The 17,468-nt window shown below is 47.2% G+C and overlaps 1 protein-coding gene across 3 annotated transcripts in view; it reads right to left on the bottom strand.

Annotated features, from left to right (window-relative positions):
* LOC124045542 (protein NDRG3-like) overlaps positions 1-17,468 on the bottom strand; it is a 74,808-nt gene that overhangs the window by 33,556 nt on the left and 23,784 nt on the right. Inside the window, exons 2-3 of one of the 3 annotated variants that reach the window (XM_046364899.1) lie at positions 17,156-17,356; positions 16,917-16,949 (exon numbers count right to left, since the gene is read on the bottom strand). Coding sequence is in view for 2 of the 3 variants with exons in the window: in XM_046364898.1 (XP_046220854.1) it covers positions 4,813-4,872 (60 nt within the window). In the remaining variant the exon portion in view is untranslated. Of the gene's footprint in view, positions 1-4,812; positions 5,002-16,916; positions 16,950-17,155; positions 17,357-17,468 lie in introns of those variants that run through there. The other 2 variants (XM_046364897.1, XM_046364898.1) reach the window with 2 other exon arrangements.

Below are 17,468 nucleotides of genomic sequence, written 5' to 3'. Positions count from 1 at the left end.
ATGTGATGAGGAGAGGGACCTGCTGCAGCAGTATCCTGAGAAGAACCGGCTGCTACATCTAGATCAGGGGTCATGTGATGAGGAGAGGGGACCTGCTGCAGCAGTATCCTGAGAAGAACAGGCTGCTACATCTAGATCAGGGGTCATGATGAGGAGGGGGACCTGCTGCAGCAGTATCCTGAGAAGAACAGGCTGCTACATCTAGATCAGGGGTCATGTGATGAGGAGAGGGGACCTGCTGCAGCAGTATCCTGAGAAGAACAGGCTGCTACATCTAGATCAGGGGTCATGTGATGAGGAGGGGGGACCTGCTGCAGCAGTATCCTGAGAAGAACAGGCTGCTACATCTAGATCAGGGGTCATGTGATGAGGAGAGGGGACCTGCTGCAGCAGTATCCTGAGAAGAATGGGCTTTTTTGTAAAAAAAAATGTGATCGCGTCTCAATGTAATCAAGGTATGAAATTGTTATTTTCAGTCACTTTGTTTGGATAGTCCAGATAGTATGATCATCTACAGATGGACTCTGTTGACAAGCAACTGCTTGCTAAGGTTACGGTTAGAATAAGGGTTAGGGTAAGGGTTTAGGTTAGAGTTAAGATAAGGGTTAGGATAAGGGTTAGGGTTTAGGTTAGAGTTAAGATAAGGGTTAGAATAAGGGTTAGGGTAAGGGTTTAGGTTAGAGTTAAGATAAGGGTTAGAATAAGGGTTAGGGTAAGGGTTTAGGTTAGAGTTAAGATAAGGGTTAGAATAAGGGTTAGGGTAAGGGTTTAGGTTAGAGTTAAGATAAGGGTTAGGATAAGGGTTAGGGTAAGGGTTTAGGTTAGAGTTAAGATAAGGGTTAGAATAAGGGTTAGGGTAAGGGTTTAGGTTAGAGTTAAGATAAGGGTTAGGATAAGGGTTAGGGTAAGGGTTTAGGTTAGAGTTAAGATAAGGGTTAGAATAAGGGTTAGGGTAAGGGTTTAGGTTAGAGTTAAGATAAGGGTTAGAATAAGGGTTAGGGTAAGGGTTTAGGTTAGAGTTAAGATAAGGGTTAGGATAAGGGTTAGGGTAAGGGTTTAGGTTAGAGTTAAGATAAGGGTTAGGATAAGGGTTAGGGTAAGGGTTTAGGTTAGAGTTAAGATAAGGGTTAGGATAAGAGTTAAGATAAGGGTTAGGGTAAGGGTTTAGGTTAGAGTTAAGATAAGGGTTAGGATAAGGGTTAGGGTAAGGGTTTAGGTTAGAGTTAAGATAAGGGTTTAGGTTAGAGTTAAGGTAAGGTTTTAGGTTAGAGTTAAGGTAAGGGTTAGGATAAGGGTTAGGGTAAGGGTTTAGGTTAGAGTTAAGATAAGGGTTAAGATAAGGGTTAGGGTAAGGGTTTAGGTTAGAGTTAAGATAAGGGTTAGGATAAGGGTTAGGGTAAGGGTTTAGGTTAGAGTTAAGATAAGGGTTAGGGTAAGGGTTTAGGTTAGAGTTAAGATAAGGGTTAGGATAAGGGTTAGGGTAAGGGTTTAGGTTAGAGTTAAGATAAGGGTTAGGATAGAGCTAGGGTTAGTGGATAGACGGACCATCCAAATAAAGTGTTAATTATCATTTGTACACTGCAAATAAATATAACTTATGTTCCGGCCCCCCAACTATCCACGCAGACAGAAATCGTCCCACGTCTGAATATAGTTGCCAGTTGCCTACCCCTTAGTGATTTTTGATGATATATTGTATCATTTTGACAATATTTTTGCGCTAGTTGGCAGTAAAAACTAGTAAAAACTTAATCCTTAATAGGGAGCCAGTTTGTTACCAGCCCTTTTATTTCCATGACAGATTGAAAAATACATTTTCTCATGGCTCTCGTCCCTCTGCAGCAGACATATCGTGAGCAATATGTCCGGAACCATCGAATCACCAAATCGAGTTGCAGTACATATAGAATTGTGAGGTCACTGGCAATTCCCAGCCCTACTACCCTTGGTCTAGATCGTGTCACTCAGAGAGCACTGCAAGTTTGGACCCATTTATCAAAGGGCATGTGGATCTGAGGTGGCATTTGAGGGGGTTTGAGGTGTAAACAATAGTCATACTATTTTTGTTTTTATGAAGCCTAAAAGTTAGTATTCATTGGTAAAAGCCTAACATTCACCCCCTCTGAACGACAACAAAGACAGACCTAGAGGAAGCACTTCATACGGAACAAGTTAAAAGGGAAAAGCTGAACACTATCGGTTACCACGACAACACGGATCCTGCTTTTCCATAGTAGAGAGAGAAAAGCAACATGGCAATAATCATGGTCGGTGGTGTTTTGTAGAGCCACTTTATGCTAAATGAGGAAGAAGGATTCAAGGATGGTTCAGCAGCAGGAGAGGCAGATGTTCTGAGAAACAGTGTTTTCCACCACCATTACCAGCAACCTTGTTGACCAACTCCCAGAATACTCTGGGACCTTTGGCAACCATCCTATTGAAACCTATTATAGAGCCAAGGGCATCTACAAAGGACAGTTTGCATTTACGAGGTTTCAACTGTTACAAAGATGTTTAAAGATCTCGACAAACAGAAAGGAACACATTTGGATCCCAGCTAGATTCCGATGTGATGCTGCTAATCCTATTGGACATCATGCAAAAAGACACAGCAGTCTTTCCATTCAACATTACATTACATTTAAGTCATTTAGCAGACGCTCTAAAGGTACCACAAGAGTTTAAACATGCCAGAGTTGTTCCTTTATACAAGAAAGGAAGCCAAGTTGAACAAGGGACCTACAGACCAGTGTCGATCATCTTCAGTGTCTTTGTCAAAATGTTTTAGGAAGAACAACTTCATGAACAGATCATAAAGTACATGATGATCATAACATTGTATATGACCTTCTACTGACACGTGTTTGCTACACTTGACAGATTTTATCAAGCATGAAATTGAATTCACACCAAGTGCAACTTCTGTGCTATGCTCATGCTTGACATACAACAAGCATTTGATACTGTGAACCATGATATTTAGTTGTACCAACTGAACAGAATTGGTTTTGGAAACAGCTCTTTATTATGGGTGACGTCATACCTTACTGATAGGATCCAAAGGGTGGATGTGGGCAGGACACCATCTGACGCGAGGGAGATAAACTGTGATGTACCCCGGGGAGCATTTTGGGGTCATCGATTTGTTACTCTACCTAAATGACATGGACTCTGCCTGTTCATGCCCTCTGTTCCTGTATGTGGATGATGCTGCCCTCTTGGATTCACATTAGGAAAAGGAGACCATTGAAAAGAACCTAAGCAGCCAACTGACCACAGTCAGTAAGTGGTTATCCGACAACATTCTCTGCATTTAGGGAAGACAGAATGTATCCTGTTTGGTTCCAAACACAAAGTGAGAAACTCTTCCAATTTCTCAGTCAAGTGTAATGGTGTAGAGGTGAAGGAAAAATGCTCTGGGATATGAACTAGACCAACACATGACAGGTGAACTCATGGCTCTGAAGGTCATTTGGAAGGTTCACTCCAGGAAAAAGTTCCTGGCAAAAGGTAGCAAAGTTCCTGGACACAGAGACTAAGAGGACCCTGGCAACATCTCTGAAACAGTGCCACTATGACTATGTTTGTATCTCATTGTTCAATGCCATAACCCTAAAATCTGAAGGACAAATTTCAAAACACACCAAAACAAACTAATGAGAATTATACTCAAGCTCAGCCCTAAGACACACATTGATCACCCCCCCCTCCCACAGTTACCTGTCTGGTTATTTTAATTTCATTTCATTCAATTTCTCTCACAGCCATCACATCAGATTCCGTGTTGTCACTATCAGACCGCTGAGCTCTTTGCCTTAACACTGGTGCAGAGGAACAGAATGGTGTACCAAACCATAACCATACCTAACCCATTGTGTGGTAGGAGTCTGTGTTTTAGTCTAGGCAGGACCACACTGAACGCAGTGAAGGAACCAGTCCACACAGTGGAACCAGGTAGTGACTCAACAAGCAAGCGAATCGTCCATTTAAAAAATAAATATGGTCCCAGCTGGTGGTTCGGCCAATCTCTCCCTCACTCACACAGACATGCTGCATAAAATACACAGCCAGTAGGACTGGAAAACAAGCGGTGTCATATTCCATCTCTGCACCCACAGGGAATGAAGAGATGGAGGACTATCTTTGAGAGAGGAGACCTTCCCATTTCCTCAATCCCCCCCCCAGAGCTAAACCCCACACCCCCAGAGCTAAACCCCACGCCCCCAGAGCTAAACCCCGCCCCCAGAGCTAAACCCCAAGACTAAACCCCACCCCCATTCCTCATCACACCCTTCACTCCACTGGATGGTGTACACAATGCAGTCTCTGTACTCTCCCACCTTCGCAATGCCTTCCACTTGGTAGACGCCTGTCACATTTCCCTCAGTCTGATTGATATTCTCAAGGCCCCTGACAGTGACAAACCCTTTACCTGCCTGGTGTATTGATACACTGACAACACTGTTCATTCGCCTTTCGCTGGGTCGGCAGCAGTAAAACACACACAGAGAGACAGACAAAGACAGATGCATTATCTCTTCGTCACGAACACAACATAGTCACACTCACTAGCACAAATATGCTCAGCAGGTTTTTTGTTTCCTCTGTCATACGCTTGCCCACATCACCACACTGCCTAACACCTACTTTCCCATGCCATAGAGATCACACCCCCGAGAAACAACCCAGAGAAATCAAACACACTGCTGCTCAGGGTCAGAGCTCAAGCAACAGGCAGGCCACGGAGGGTGACTGGCGATGCTATCAGCAATGAATACAACCCCACACAATCTAACAGAGAGTCTCACTCACCACCACAGCAATGGCCGAACAGGCAATGGCAACCTGGTTGAGGTCCATAACGGCTGTCATTTAGTCAGCCAGAGAAAGGAGAGACGAGTGCTGTCTGTCCCTGTGTTGTCTGTGAAAGGGGCGGTAGTGGCGGAGAGATGACGGCGGAGAAGGGGGCAGCGACAGAACGGAGAGCCCACAAGGAACGACTGAAATTTCTTCGATGGCAGCAGCTGGTCCCATCAAAAGATGGGAGGAGAATGTGTGAGAGGGGGAGGGAGAGAGGGAGAGAGACTGAGGGATTGGAGAGGCGGTGTGAATGGAAGCTCGAGAGAGAGAGACGTGGAGGAAGAAGGGGGAGGGAGTGTGCTTCTTGCTGGGTATGCACAAAGCTCTCAGGGTCGTTTAGGCACTCAGTAGCCCTTTGTAATTGCATTGAGAAGGTCAGAAGGGCCAGTAGGTTGAACAAAGTCTACCATGTCACCCCGCTCCTCCGCAAAAACTCCACCGGCTTCCAGCCGAAACTCGCATCCATTGCAAGACCATGGTACTTGCCTACGAAGCAACAAGAGGAACTGCCCCTCCCTACCGTCAGGCTTTGTTGATTTTTTATTTCACCTTTATTTAACCAGGTAGGCCAGTTGAGCGCAAGTTCTCATTCACAACTGCGACCTGGCCAAGATGAAGCAACGCAGTGCAACAGAAACAACAGAGTTACACATGAGATAAACAAACGTACAGTCAATAACACAATAGAAAAACGTATATACAGTGTGTGCAAATGTATTAAGATGAGGGAGGTAAGGCAATAAAAAGACGATAGTGGTGAAATAATTACAACTTAGCATTAACACAAGTGATAGATGTGCAGATGATGATGTGCAAGCATAGATACTGGGGTGCAAAAGAGCAAAAATAAAAATGGGGATGAGGTATTTGGCTATTTACAGATGGGCTGTGTACAGGTGTAGTGATCGGTAAGCTGCTCTGACAGCTGATGCTTATAGTTAGTGAGGGAAATAAGACTCCAGCTTCAGTGATTTTTGCAATTCGTTTGTCATTGGCAGCAGAGTACTGGAAGGAGAGGCAGCCAAAGGAGGTGTTGGCTTTGGGGACGACCAGTGAAATATACCTGCTGGAGCGCGTGCTACGGTTGGGTGTTGCTATAGAGACCAGAGAGCTGAGATAAGCAGGGGCTTTACCTAGCAAAGACTTATAGATGACCTGGAGCCAGTGGGTTTGGCAACGAATATGTAGCGAGGGCCAGCCAACGAGAGCATACATGTCGCAGTGGTGGGTAGTGTATGGGGCTTTGGTGACAAATCGGATGGCACTGTGACAGACTGCATCCAATTTGTTGAGTAGAGTGTTGGAGGCTATTTTGTAATTTATGTCGCTGAAGTCGAGGATCGGTAGGATGGTCAGTTTTACGAAGATATATTTGGCAGCATGAGTTAAGGAGGCTTTGTTGATAAATAGGAAGCCAATTCTAGATTTAATTTTAGATTGAAGATGCTTATTGTGAGTCTGGAAGGAGAGTTTACAGTCTAACCAGACACCTAGGTATTTGTAGTTGTCCACATATTCTATATTCAGAACCGTCCAGAGTAGCGATAGTCGGGCGGGCAGGTGCGGGCAGTGATCTGTTGAAGAGCATGCACTTAGTTTTACTAGCGTTTAAGAGCAGGCTACATTTTGTTACGTTACAGCCTTATTCTAAAATGTATTACATTGTTTTTTTCTTCATCAATGTACACAAAATAAATCATAATGACAAAGTAAAAACAGGTTTAGATTTTTTAGCAATTTTTTTTTTTACAAATTAAATATTGAAATAACACATTTACATAAGCATTTCAGACCCTTTACTCAGTACTTTGTTGAAGCACCTTTGGCAGCGATTACAGGAACTAGTCTTCGTAGGTATGACGCTACAAGCTTGACACACCTGATTTGGGGAGTTTTTCCCCCATTCTTCTCTGCAGATTCTCTCAAGCTCTGTCAGGTTGGATGGGGAACGTCACTGCACAGCTATTTTCAGGTCTCTCCAGAGATGTTTGATCGGGTTCATGTCCGGGCTCTTGCTTGGCCACTCAAGGACATTTAGAGACTTTTTCCTGAAGCCACTCCTGCATTGTCTTGGCTGTGTGCTTAGGGTCATTTTCCTATTGGAAGGCGAACCTTCACCACAGTCTGAGGTCCTGAGCGCTCTGGAGCAGGGTTTTCATCAAGGACCTCTTTGTACTTTGCTCCGATCATCTTTCCCTTGATCCTGACTATTCTCCTAGTCCCTGCCGCTGAAAAACATCCCAACAGCATGATGCTGCCACCACGCTTCACCATAAGGATGGAGCCTGGTTTCATACAGACATGACACTTGGCATTCAGGCCAAAGAGTTCAATCTTTGTTTCATCAGACCAGAGAATCTTGTTTCTGCCGATCCGTCCTTCAGGGGCATTTTTAGCAAACTCCAAGCTGGCTGTCATGTGCCTTCTACTGAGGAGTGGCTTTCGTCTGACCACTCTACTATAAAGCCCTGATTGGTGGAGTGCTACAGAGATGGTAGGTTCTCCCATCTGCCCAGAGGAACTCTGGAGCTCTGTCAAGAGTGACCATCGGGTTCTTGGTCACCTTCCTGACAAAGAACCTTCTCCCCGGATTTCTCAGTTTGGCTGGGCGGCCAGCTCTAGGAAGAGTCTTGGTGGTTCCAAACAACTTCCGTTTAAGAAGGATGGAGGCCACTGTGTTCTTAGGGATCTTCAATGCTACAAACATTTTCTGGTACCCTTCCCCAAATCTGTGACTCGACACAATCCTGTCTCAGAGCTTGAGGAACAATTCCTTCGAACGTCATGGCTTGGTTTTTGCACTGACATGCACTGTCAACTGTGGGCCCTGATAACATGTCCAATCAATTTAATTTATCACAGGTGGACTCCAATCAAGTTATAGAAACATCTCACGGATGATCAATGGAAACAGGAAACAGAATGCACCTTCATTTAGTCTTATACAAAAGTCTCTGAATATTTGTCATTTTTAATACATTTGCAAATTTGTCAGAAAACCTGTTTTCGCTTTGTCATTATGGGGTACGTGTGTAGATTGTTATTTTGTCTATTCTCCCTCATCAATCTTTTTTAGAATAAGGCTGTGGAAAAAGGGAAGGGGTCTGAATACTTTCCTAATTCACCGGATGCTCACACCTTACACCCCAACGAGTACTCCGTTCTGCCACCTCTGGCCTCTTGGCCCTCCCTCTCAGCCCAGTCCAAGCTCTTCGCTGTCCTGGCACCCCAATGGTGGAAGCAGCTTTCCCCTAAAGCTAGGACAGTAGAGTCCCTGCCCATCTTCGGAAACCCTACCTCTTAAATGAAGTATCTTAGATACAATAAAGCCTTTCGTGAATTAAACACTCGCACGTTACTTTGCTCACCTCTTACTAGCACTGACTTTGCTGATCAATTATCCCTCAAAGTAGCTTACTATAACTGATATGTGGTTGTCCCACCTAGCTATCTTAAGATGAACGCACTAACTAAGATGAACGCACTCGCTCTGGGTAAGAGTGTCTGCTAAATGACTAACATGTAAGTGCCATTGGGAGAGGGCTGAAAGAGAGTGGAGGGAATCCGCGTCAGGGGAAGAACACTAATGGTTGGATCGGAAGAGGATCAATAAACTACCTGTGGATTGGCTGATACTGAACACCTGACTAAAACATTAGGTTTAGGCATGATATGGTGATAACCTCACATAGACGTCTAATCCATTCCAATCCACAGAGTTCTTAGAAAATGGCGTGTTGGTGGTTAATTTGGAATTGGGCATTAGGGTGTCATGTGCATACCATCCGTTTCCTTTAGGAGGCATGGGTTTTGTTGGAGGTCTCGCTGCCCTAACATGCTGACTAGACCGGGCGCGCGCTTTCCCACAAATGTTGATTTTGTCCACCCACACCAGACGCAGGTTGAAATATCAAAACGAACCCTGAACCAACTATATTAATTTGGGGACAGGTTGAAAATAATTAAACATTTATAGCAATTTGGCTAGCTAGCTTGCTGTTGCTAGCTAATTTGTCATGGGATATAAACACTGGGTTGTTATTTTACCTGAAATGCACAAGGTCCTCTACTCTGACAATTAATCCACTGATAAAAGGGTAAACCAAGTTTGTTTCTAGTAATCTCTCCTCCTTCAGGCTTCTTCTTCTTCAGAATGTATATGGCGGTTGGCAACCAACTTTAAGGTGCATTACCACCCCTAACTGGACTGGAGTGTGGACCTCCGTTCATCTTTCAATCACCCACATGGGTATATGCTCCTAAAAACCAATGAGGAGAATGGAGAGGCTGGACTTGCAGCGCGTCAAGCGTCACAAATAGAACCAAGTTCTATTTTAGTGCCTGGCTACGCAGACGCTCGTTGACGCGCGGGAGAAGTGAGGGTACAATGATTGAATAACATGTATGTGCACACGACACAACTGGTGTGGTCAGCATGTAAGGGGCCTGGCCTGGGTTTAATCCTCAGGCTGTTCATTGGGAACACTCTTTCTGCTCTGCCTCCCTGGCCTGCTGTCTGCAGCACCAGCACCGAGACAGATGGAGCATTGGCATGAATTAAGGGGGGTTAACTGCAGATATGGGATGTCAAGAAGACAATATGGCTTTCTCAGCCAGCTCTCTGGACCCTGTCTGCAATGTCCACTCAGTTTCTCTTCCAGAGGGCAATCCAGCCAGACAGTAGCACCAGCAATGTCTGTGGCCAATTGTTCCTTCATGTTGCAATCTTTCAGCAATAATATCAGGAGACAACGGCTACAGCATAGTACTGCAACATAACACAGCCTACAACATAAGGCATTCATTGAAAGGTAAGAACTAGTTCTCCTCTGTCTCCAGTTAGGCTACTATACATTGTGATGGCAGTCCATTTCAGAAGCAGTTTGCACTAAAAAAGTCTGTTACTTAGCCATTGGCTCTGGATGAGGATGATATCAGTGCCAGACGCACCAGTTTGAGTTTTTCAAGAACTGCAACGCTGCTGGGTTTTTCATTGCTCAACAGTTTCCCGTGTGTATCAAGAATGGTCCAACGGACATTCATCCAACTTGACAGAACTGTGGGAAGTATTGGGAGTCAACATGGGCCAGCTTCCCTGTGGAAGGCTTTTTACTCCTTGTAGAGTCCATGCCCCGAGGACCTCAGGCTGTTCTGATGGCAAAAGGGGGGGGGGGGCAAATCAATATTAGGAAGGTGTTTCTAATGTTTGGTATACTCAGTGTACACACACAGAGACACTGTGGCAGAAACACTGTAGATCTGCTAAAACGAGTACACAATGGATTTGGAGGTCAGGATTAGGGCCGATTCAGGACAGGGAAAGCGGCCCAAAACTACGCTCCAAACTGGGTCAGTGCTATTGTTGCTACCTCGGCTCAACCCTGGGATCCCCAGCTGCCATGGCCTGCAGCAGGCTAATCTCTCCACCTCCATTCTGGAGACAAACCCAAATTAGAGCAGGTTCCAGGGGTTAGTATGACCATAATCTGGCTAATTGATGTAAAGTGGCATGTCTGGAATTCCACAACACATGTGAGATAACACTTTGTTTCCAAGTCTTTAACCATTTATGTGGGTCATATGAATGGGGTCGTCGAAGTAATGCTGGGACAAGGATATCCTCCTCAGGCCCAGAAAGAGACAGGGAGCTGGCCCTGAACAGTCTATAGCTGTGCAGACCACCTCTGACAGCGGAGATCTAAAAAAGTGGAGATCTTTGAGAGACATCGGTCTGTGAGCGTATTCAAACATCTTGACGGGAAACACCTCCCTCATAGTGACATTACTATGAGGGGGGAGAGGGAATCCCTGCAAACGAGGGTTGGTTCCCTGGGCCACATACAGCCCTCTCTCTACAGGTTACCCACTCTGAGCACATATTCGGTGTAGGAAGAGGCTCAAACCAGGCGTTGGCTGCAGTGTGAGCAGGTAAGGCTGTTGTGCTCAGATTACCAACTGCCAATTTGAGGTAATACATTGTGTGCAGTGCTGAACTATCAGCTCAATAATTGTCACAAGAAATAGTAACTTCATGCTTTCATAGAAATAGCTCTACTCATACAATTGTAGTTCATGGCATCAGCCACAGAGGGCGCTACATACTTACAGTGAGTTGTATGTTTTCCCTATACCAATGTTCCCTGTGTTTACTGACCTTAGTGTGCATTCACCTACCCCTCTTCCTCTCCACCACCCCTACCAGCCATGTTGGGATATAAATATCTCAACCATATGGATCCAATAACGACTTCATCAGAATAAATCAGTCTCTCGGCAGGCAGGATTTAGGACCCCGCCCTCCAGCAGCGTTCGCCCCCAGTCTAGTCAGCATGTTAGAAGGGGCAGCGAGACCTCCAACAAAGCCCATGCCTCCTAAAGGAAACGGATGGTATGCACATAACACCCTACTGCCCAATTCCAAATTAACCACCAACACGCCATTTTCTAAGAACTCTGTGGATTGGAATGGATTAGACGTCTCTGTGAGGTTATTACCATATCATGCCTAAACCTAATGTTTTAGTCAGGTGTTCAGTATCAGCCAATCCACAGGTAGTTTATTGATCCTCTTCTGATCCAACCATTAGTGTTCTTCCCCTGACGCTGATTCCCTCCACACTCTTTCAGCCCTCTCCCAATGGCACTTACATGTTAGTCATTTAGCAGACACTCTTACCCAGAGCGACTTACAGTTAAGTGCATTCATCTTAAGATAGCTAGCCCATCTAGGTCACATGGCACCAGAGGAGCCAGCATGGCCGACCTACAGTATAGGGAAAACACTGAGTGGACATGATAGGCAAGGTTGCTGTCAGCACTGTGTCGTTTAATCCCAGGCCTTCTGCCATTCAAAATCACTCGTCCCAATGCAGTCTCACTGGCTGCTGCAATGCCCTATGCAGAAAACAGGCAGCCCACATGACAGGCCAGGATGGAGGATAGTTTTGTGTGGTCACATCAAATCAGTACGAAAAACGTATGTACTCACTACCGCAAGTCGCTCTGGATAAGAGCGTCTGCTAAATGACTAACATGTAACTAATAAAACCAAGCACAAGATAATGATGGCCTAAACCTGTCCAGTCAGGGACACCATTATCATACCAAAGCACACTTTTCATTAACCTTGAGAACCTCCCTGATCGGACACAGGCTATCCAGTCGGCAAACCCTTCATGTAAGTCCTCAAGATCAGTGAGGCTAAAGCGAATACATGGTGAGTTCAGCTCTGTCAACAATAGTTCATTATATCAATGGAAGGTTTTGCAATAATTCTATAACCATGTTCCCTGGGGTTGACTTGGAGATTCACACGTTTGCTCATGATGCCCTCTTCTGGAGGCACCGGTGCTTTTATGTACAGTAATGAAACTCCATTTCCCCTCAACCACTTGGATGGGAAAAAGAACATCCTCTATCTGCTTTGTAAAGAATAGAGTTGAGAGGGGGGAGGGCGCCGTGCCGCCATGAGGGGGGAGGGCGCCAGCGTGCACCCGCCTGCCTGCGCGAGCGTGTCTGTCTGTCTGTCTGCGCGTCTGCCTGCCTGCCCCCGCCAATCTGTCTGCGTGTCTGAAACTGTCAAGATGAGGAAAACCTGGTGCTTCATAAGCCCGCTGAGACACAGGAAGTTAATTAAGCGAGAAAAGGACTGAAGGACTGGAAGAGAGGAGTGTCATTAAGAGAATCAGATACAGCAAGGCTTCTCTCAAGGCTCCTGCAGGCAGCTGGGTTGCATGTACTGCATTGTAAAGCCTCAGGGTTGTTTGGATTCAGTGAATACATCCACACTCAGTCTAATAACAGCAACCCAGAGGACACGACGCTGTGCTCATCACATGCTGACAACATATATCGTCCACACCCTGCCACAAGCAGTCGATTGGCCAATCACTCACCATAGAGATGTGTCCAACAGGGTCACACGAGAGGAGTGTGTGTGTTTTTAGGCTGACTGTATGGAGGAAATAAGTAATCCTTGACGACGCGCCACAGGGAGAAGGGACCGCGACGACGCGCCACAGAGAGAAGGGACCGCGACGACGCGCCACAGGGAGAAGGGACCGCGACGACGCGCTACAGGGAGAAGGGACCGCGACGACGCGCCACAGGGAGAAGGGACCGCGACGACGCGCCACAGGGAGAAGGGACCGCGACGACGCGCCACATGGAGAAGGGGTCGCGACGACGCGCCACAGGGAGAAGGGGTCGCGACGACGCGCCACAGGGAGAAGGGGCCGCGACGACGCGCCACAGGGAGAAGGGGCCGCGACGACGCGCCACAGGGAGAAGGGACCGCGACGACGCGCCACAGGGAGAAGGGACCGCGACGACGCGCCACAGGGAGAAGGGGTCGCGACGACGCGCCAAAGGGAGAAGGGGCCGCGACGACGCGCCACAGGGAGAAGGGACCGCGCCACAGGGAGAAGCGCCACAGGGGGAGAAGGGGCCGTGACGCGCGCCACAGGGAGAACGCGCCACCACAGGGAGAAGGGGCCACAGGGAGAAGGGGTCGTGACGACGCGCCACAGGGAGAAGGGGCCGTGACGACGCGCCACAGGGAGAAGGGGCCGTGACGACGCACCACAGGGAGAAGGGACCGCGACGACACGCCACAGGGAGAAGGGGTCGTGACGACGCGCCACAGGGAGAAGGGGCCGTGACGACGCGCCACAGGGAGAAGGGGCCGTGACGACGCACCACAGGGAGAAGGGACCGCGCAACGCCACAGGGAGAAGGAACCGACGCGCCACAGGGAGAACCACAGGGAGAAGGGACCGCGCCGACGCGCCACAGGGAGAAGGGACCGCGACGACGCGCCACAGGGAGAAGGGACCGCGACGACGCGCCACAGGGAGAAGGGACCGCGACGACGCGCCACAGGGAGAAGGAACCGCGACGACGCGCCACAGGGAGAAGGGCGACGACGCGCCACAGGAGAAGGGACGCGCCACAGGGAGAAGGGACCGCGCGCCACAGGGAGAAGGGACCGTGACGACGCGCCACAGGGAGAAGGACCGGCCGCCACAGGGAGAAGGAACGCACCCACAGGGAGAAGGGGCGACTGCCACAGGGAGAAGGAACCGTGACGGCGCCACAGGGAAGAACCATGACAGGGAGAAGGAACCGTGACGAGAAGGGACCGTGACGTGACGACGCGCCACAGGGAGAAGGGACCGCGACGACGCGCCACAGGGAGAAGGGACCGCGACGACGCGCCACAGGGAGAAGGGACCGCGACGACGCGCCACAGGGAGAAGGGACTGCGACGACGCGCCACAGGGAGAAGGGACCGCGACACGACGCGCCACAGGGAGAAGGAACCGAAACTCAGGACTATCATCTTCATGCACATTAAAGCATCACTTACCATTTAGTGTTTATACAACAAACGTTAGTGCATCGACTCGTATCATATAGATTCGTTCCTCTTATCAAACGGAATCATTTCAAACTAGAATATATGGTTCATTTATGGCATCAGAGCCCATGTATCTTGATGCGCATCAAATCATCTTGAAAGGAAAAGATACACATCCCCACAGACTGACCATTCTACTATAGGTAGGCCTAAAGCTGCAACGATCTCAGACTGCCCTATTCACAGTAAAATGGTCAAAAGGGCCATCCACACCAATGAAGATAACTATAATGATAACAATTTTTTTTATAATTTAAGTGAACAGGAGCGTTAACTGATAACTACAAAAAGAGTGGAGAACGATAACGAGAGCTATTGTCTGTATCACTTTCAGAGTGAAGTTTTCCCTGTCCCTCCCACTATAAAACATTGACAACCAATCAAAAACGTGTTCCATACAAGTGTTCTTGGTTGTAGGTGCGCGATGCTGATTGGAGTGGAGACCAGGCAGAGCACACTGTAATCTCGCCTGGATAACTGGTCATGTGTGAGCATATTGGTGGGTGCCCACTTTAATTCTAGGACGACTTGGGAGAATGATGATCCACCACAAACAGAGCATGAGAAGGTCCTATTTCCCGATGGTAGGTCTATCTGTTAACGCCGATACATTCTGACAACATACACACTATGACTGGCCTGCTAATGTGCCTTTCTGGACCTTGCAAACTGTCGACAATAGACCCATGACTATTCCAAATGGTTGCCTAATCAGGAATAGACTAGATTGTTATTGCTGGAATGAAACATGCATTCAAAACTTTAGCGGTTACGGAAATGGTATATTCACTGCAGTTTACAGCCTACACTGACAATCTTTACTCACTAGAAAAAAAAGCATTATTACATTGTTATAGTAATTTTCTTGTCCCTAAAAAGCTGGAGCGCAGCCTGGGGAACACACTATCCTAGGCTACCTGTTATTTCATAATCTGATCAAAAAGATATATTTCACTGTGTAAATTCATTGGGTAGGCTATAGGCTATTCACTGCAGTGTTAGGCTTAACATTTAGCTAATGAATGATGGGTTGCATACGTTTCTAACTTAGTCTAGATCTGTGTAGTCTGTCGTCACAGTTCTCTTTGCGCTTTTTCTTTTCAAATCTGTTGTGAAATAGCGACTGTCCAAACAGAAAGCTGTAAGTGACCAAATCGGATGTGTGTGTGTTCAGACAGCAGTTTGTTGACATGGCTACGCTAGTTGTCATAGTAACGATGTGTGTGTGTGTGTGTGTGTGCGCGCGCAGTGGTGTAGGCTGATTGTGGTTCCCATTACTCAGAAGTTATGCAGCAAGCTAAGGTGACAACAATACCTGCCATGGCCATTTACCAGTTGCTTTGAATGTTCAAAATCACAGTTTAAGAACACTTAAAGCCACAAAGGATAAGATGATCCAACTTTCAAAGTGAGTCCTTTTTGGCTGGCTACATCAGTCCACTAGCTAGCTGGCTACAGCAGTCCACTAGCTAGCTGGCTACATCAGTCCGCTAGCTGGCTACATCAGTCCACTAGCTAGCTGGCTACATCAGTCCACTAGCTAGCTGGCTACAGCAGTCCACTAGCTAGCCGGCTACATCAGTCCACTAGCTAGCCGGCTACAGCAGTCCACTAGCTAGCCGGCTACATCAGTCCACTAGCTAGCTGGGCACAGCAGTCCACTAGCTAGCCGGCTACAGTAGTCCACTAGCTAGCTGGGCACAGCAGTCCACTAGCTAGCTGGCTACAGCAGTCCACTAGCTAGCTGGCTACATCAGTCCACTAGCTAGCTGGCTACAGCAGTCCACTAGCTAGCTGGCTACAGCAGTCCACTAGCTAGCTGGCCACATCAGTCCACTAGCTAGCTGGCCACATCAGTCCACTAGCTAGCTGGCTACATCAGTCCACTAGCTAGCTGGCCACATCAGTCCACTAGCTAGCTGGCCACAGCAGTCCACTAGCTAGCTGGCCACAGCAGTTCACTAGCTAGCTGGGCACATCAGTCCACTAGCTAGCTGGCCACAGCAGTCCACTAGCTAGCTGGCCACAGCAGTCCACTAGCTAGCTGGGCACATCAGTCCACTAGCTAGCTGGGCACATCAGTCCACTAGCTAGCTAGCCACAGCAGTCCACTAGCTAGCTGGCTACATCAGTCCACTAGCTAGCTGGCTACATCAGTCCACTAGCTAGCCACAGCAGTCCACTAGCTAGCTGGGCACATCAGTCCACTAGCTAGCGGTGCACAGCAGTCCACTAGCTAGCGGTGCACAGCAGTCCACTAGCTAGCTGGGCATCTGTTTAGCTTTCTAGCACATTCACGAATTTGTCTGTAAACAATTACCAAGCTAGTTAGCTACCACATGTTCATGTCAAACTGTCAACAGAGTAGCTAGCAAGAAACAAGATGTGCCAAATAAGTCTAAAACCACTTGAGGGCAAGTCAGATTTAACTGTTCAGATAAGTCACATGGCCAGGTATCAGATTCGTATCTGATTTCAAACCACCCAGGAAGGTGACTTGAAATACCTGATTCCATGTGCTTTTTAGCTGTTCAGACTGGAGGAAAAAGAACAGATTCTATCAGATATGGGAAAAAAAATGGATTTGAGTCACTTCATACTGCCAATGTGAACACTGGTTAAGAGACGTTTGACTCACCTGACAATCAAAGTCCTGGAAGTTACGCCCATTCTGCAGAGGGAAGAGAAGAAAAAATACATGTATTTAAGTCACAAACAAGTGCCAGATATTTCTATATATTTTTTGATTGAATGGGATCCGAAGCTCCTCTTCTCCCTCATTATCCCTCAGTCATTCTGCTCCAAGGCGAAAAGTCTGTGGTGTAACCAGGAGACGGCAACAAGAGCCATCTCAGATCAATGTGTGGAGTAAATTACCTCTAGTGGTTGATGCCAGGGTCTGCCTCTCTCTCGCTCTGTCTCTCTCTGCTCCCAGCAATGTGGAGGACACCCCTGGGTTCTCTGTGTGTCATTACTGTCCTCATACTGAGCCCTCCACCCACCCTCATCATTAGCAGTAATGTACTGCTGGAGCAGAGAGTGGCGACACTGAGCAGATGTCGATAAGGAGGATCATTACTGCAGATAAGACATGTTATTTTTTTATTTAACCTTTATTTAACCAGGCAAGTCAGTTAGTAATACATTCTTATTTACAATGACGGCCTAGTCAGTCAGTAATACATTCTTA

This window comes from Oncorhynchus gorbuscha, linkage group LG10 (assembly GCF_021184085.1).
Source record: "Oncorhynchus gorbuscha isolate QuinsamMale2020 ecotype Even-year linkage group LG10, OgorEven_v1.0, whole genome shotgun sequence".
In the NCBI taxonomy this organism is placed as follows: domain Eukaryota; kingdom Metazoa; phylum Chordata; class Actinopteri; order Salmoniformes; family Salmonidae; genus Oncorhynchus; species Oncorhynchus gorbuscha.
This window is presented reverse-complemented; position numbering and strand designations above follow the sequence as displayed.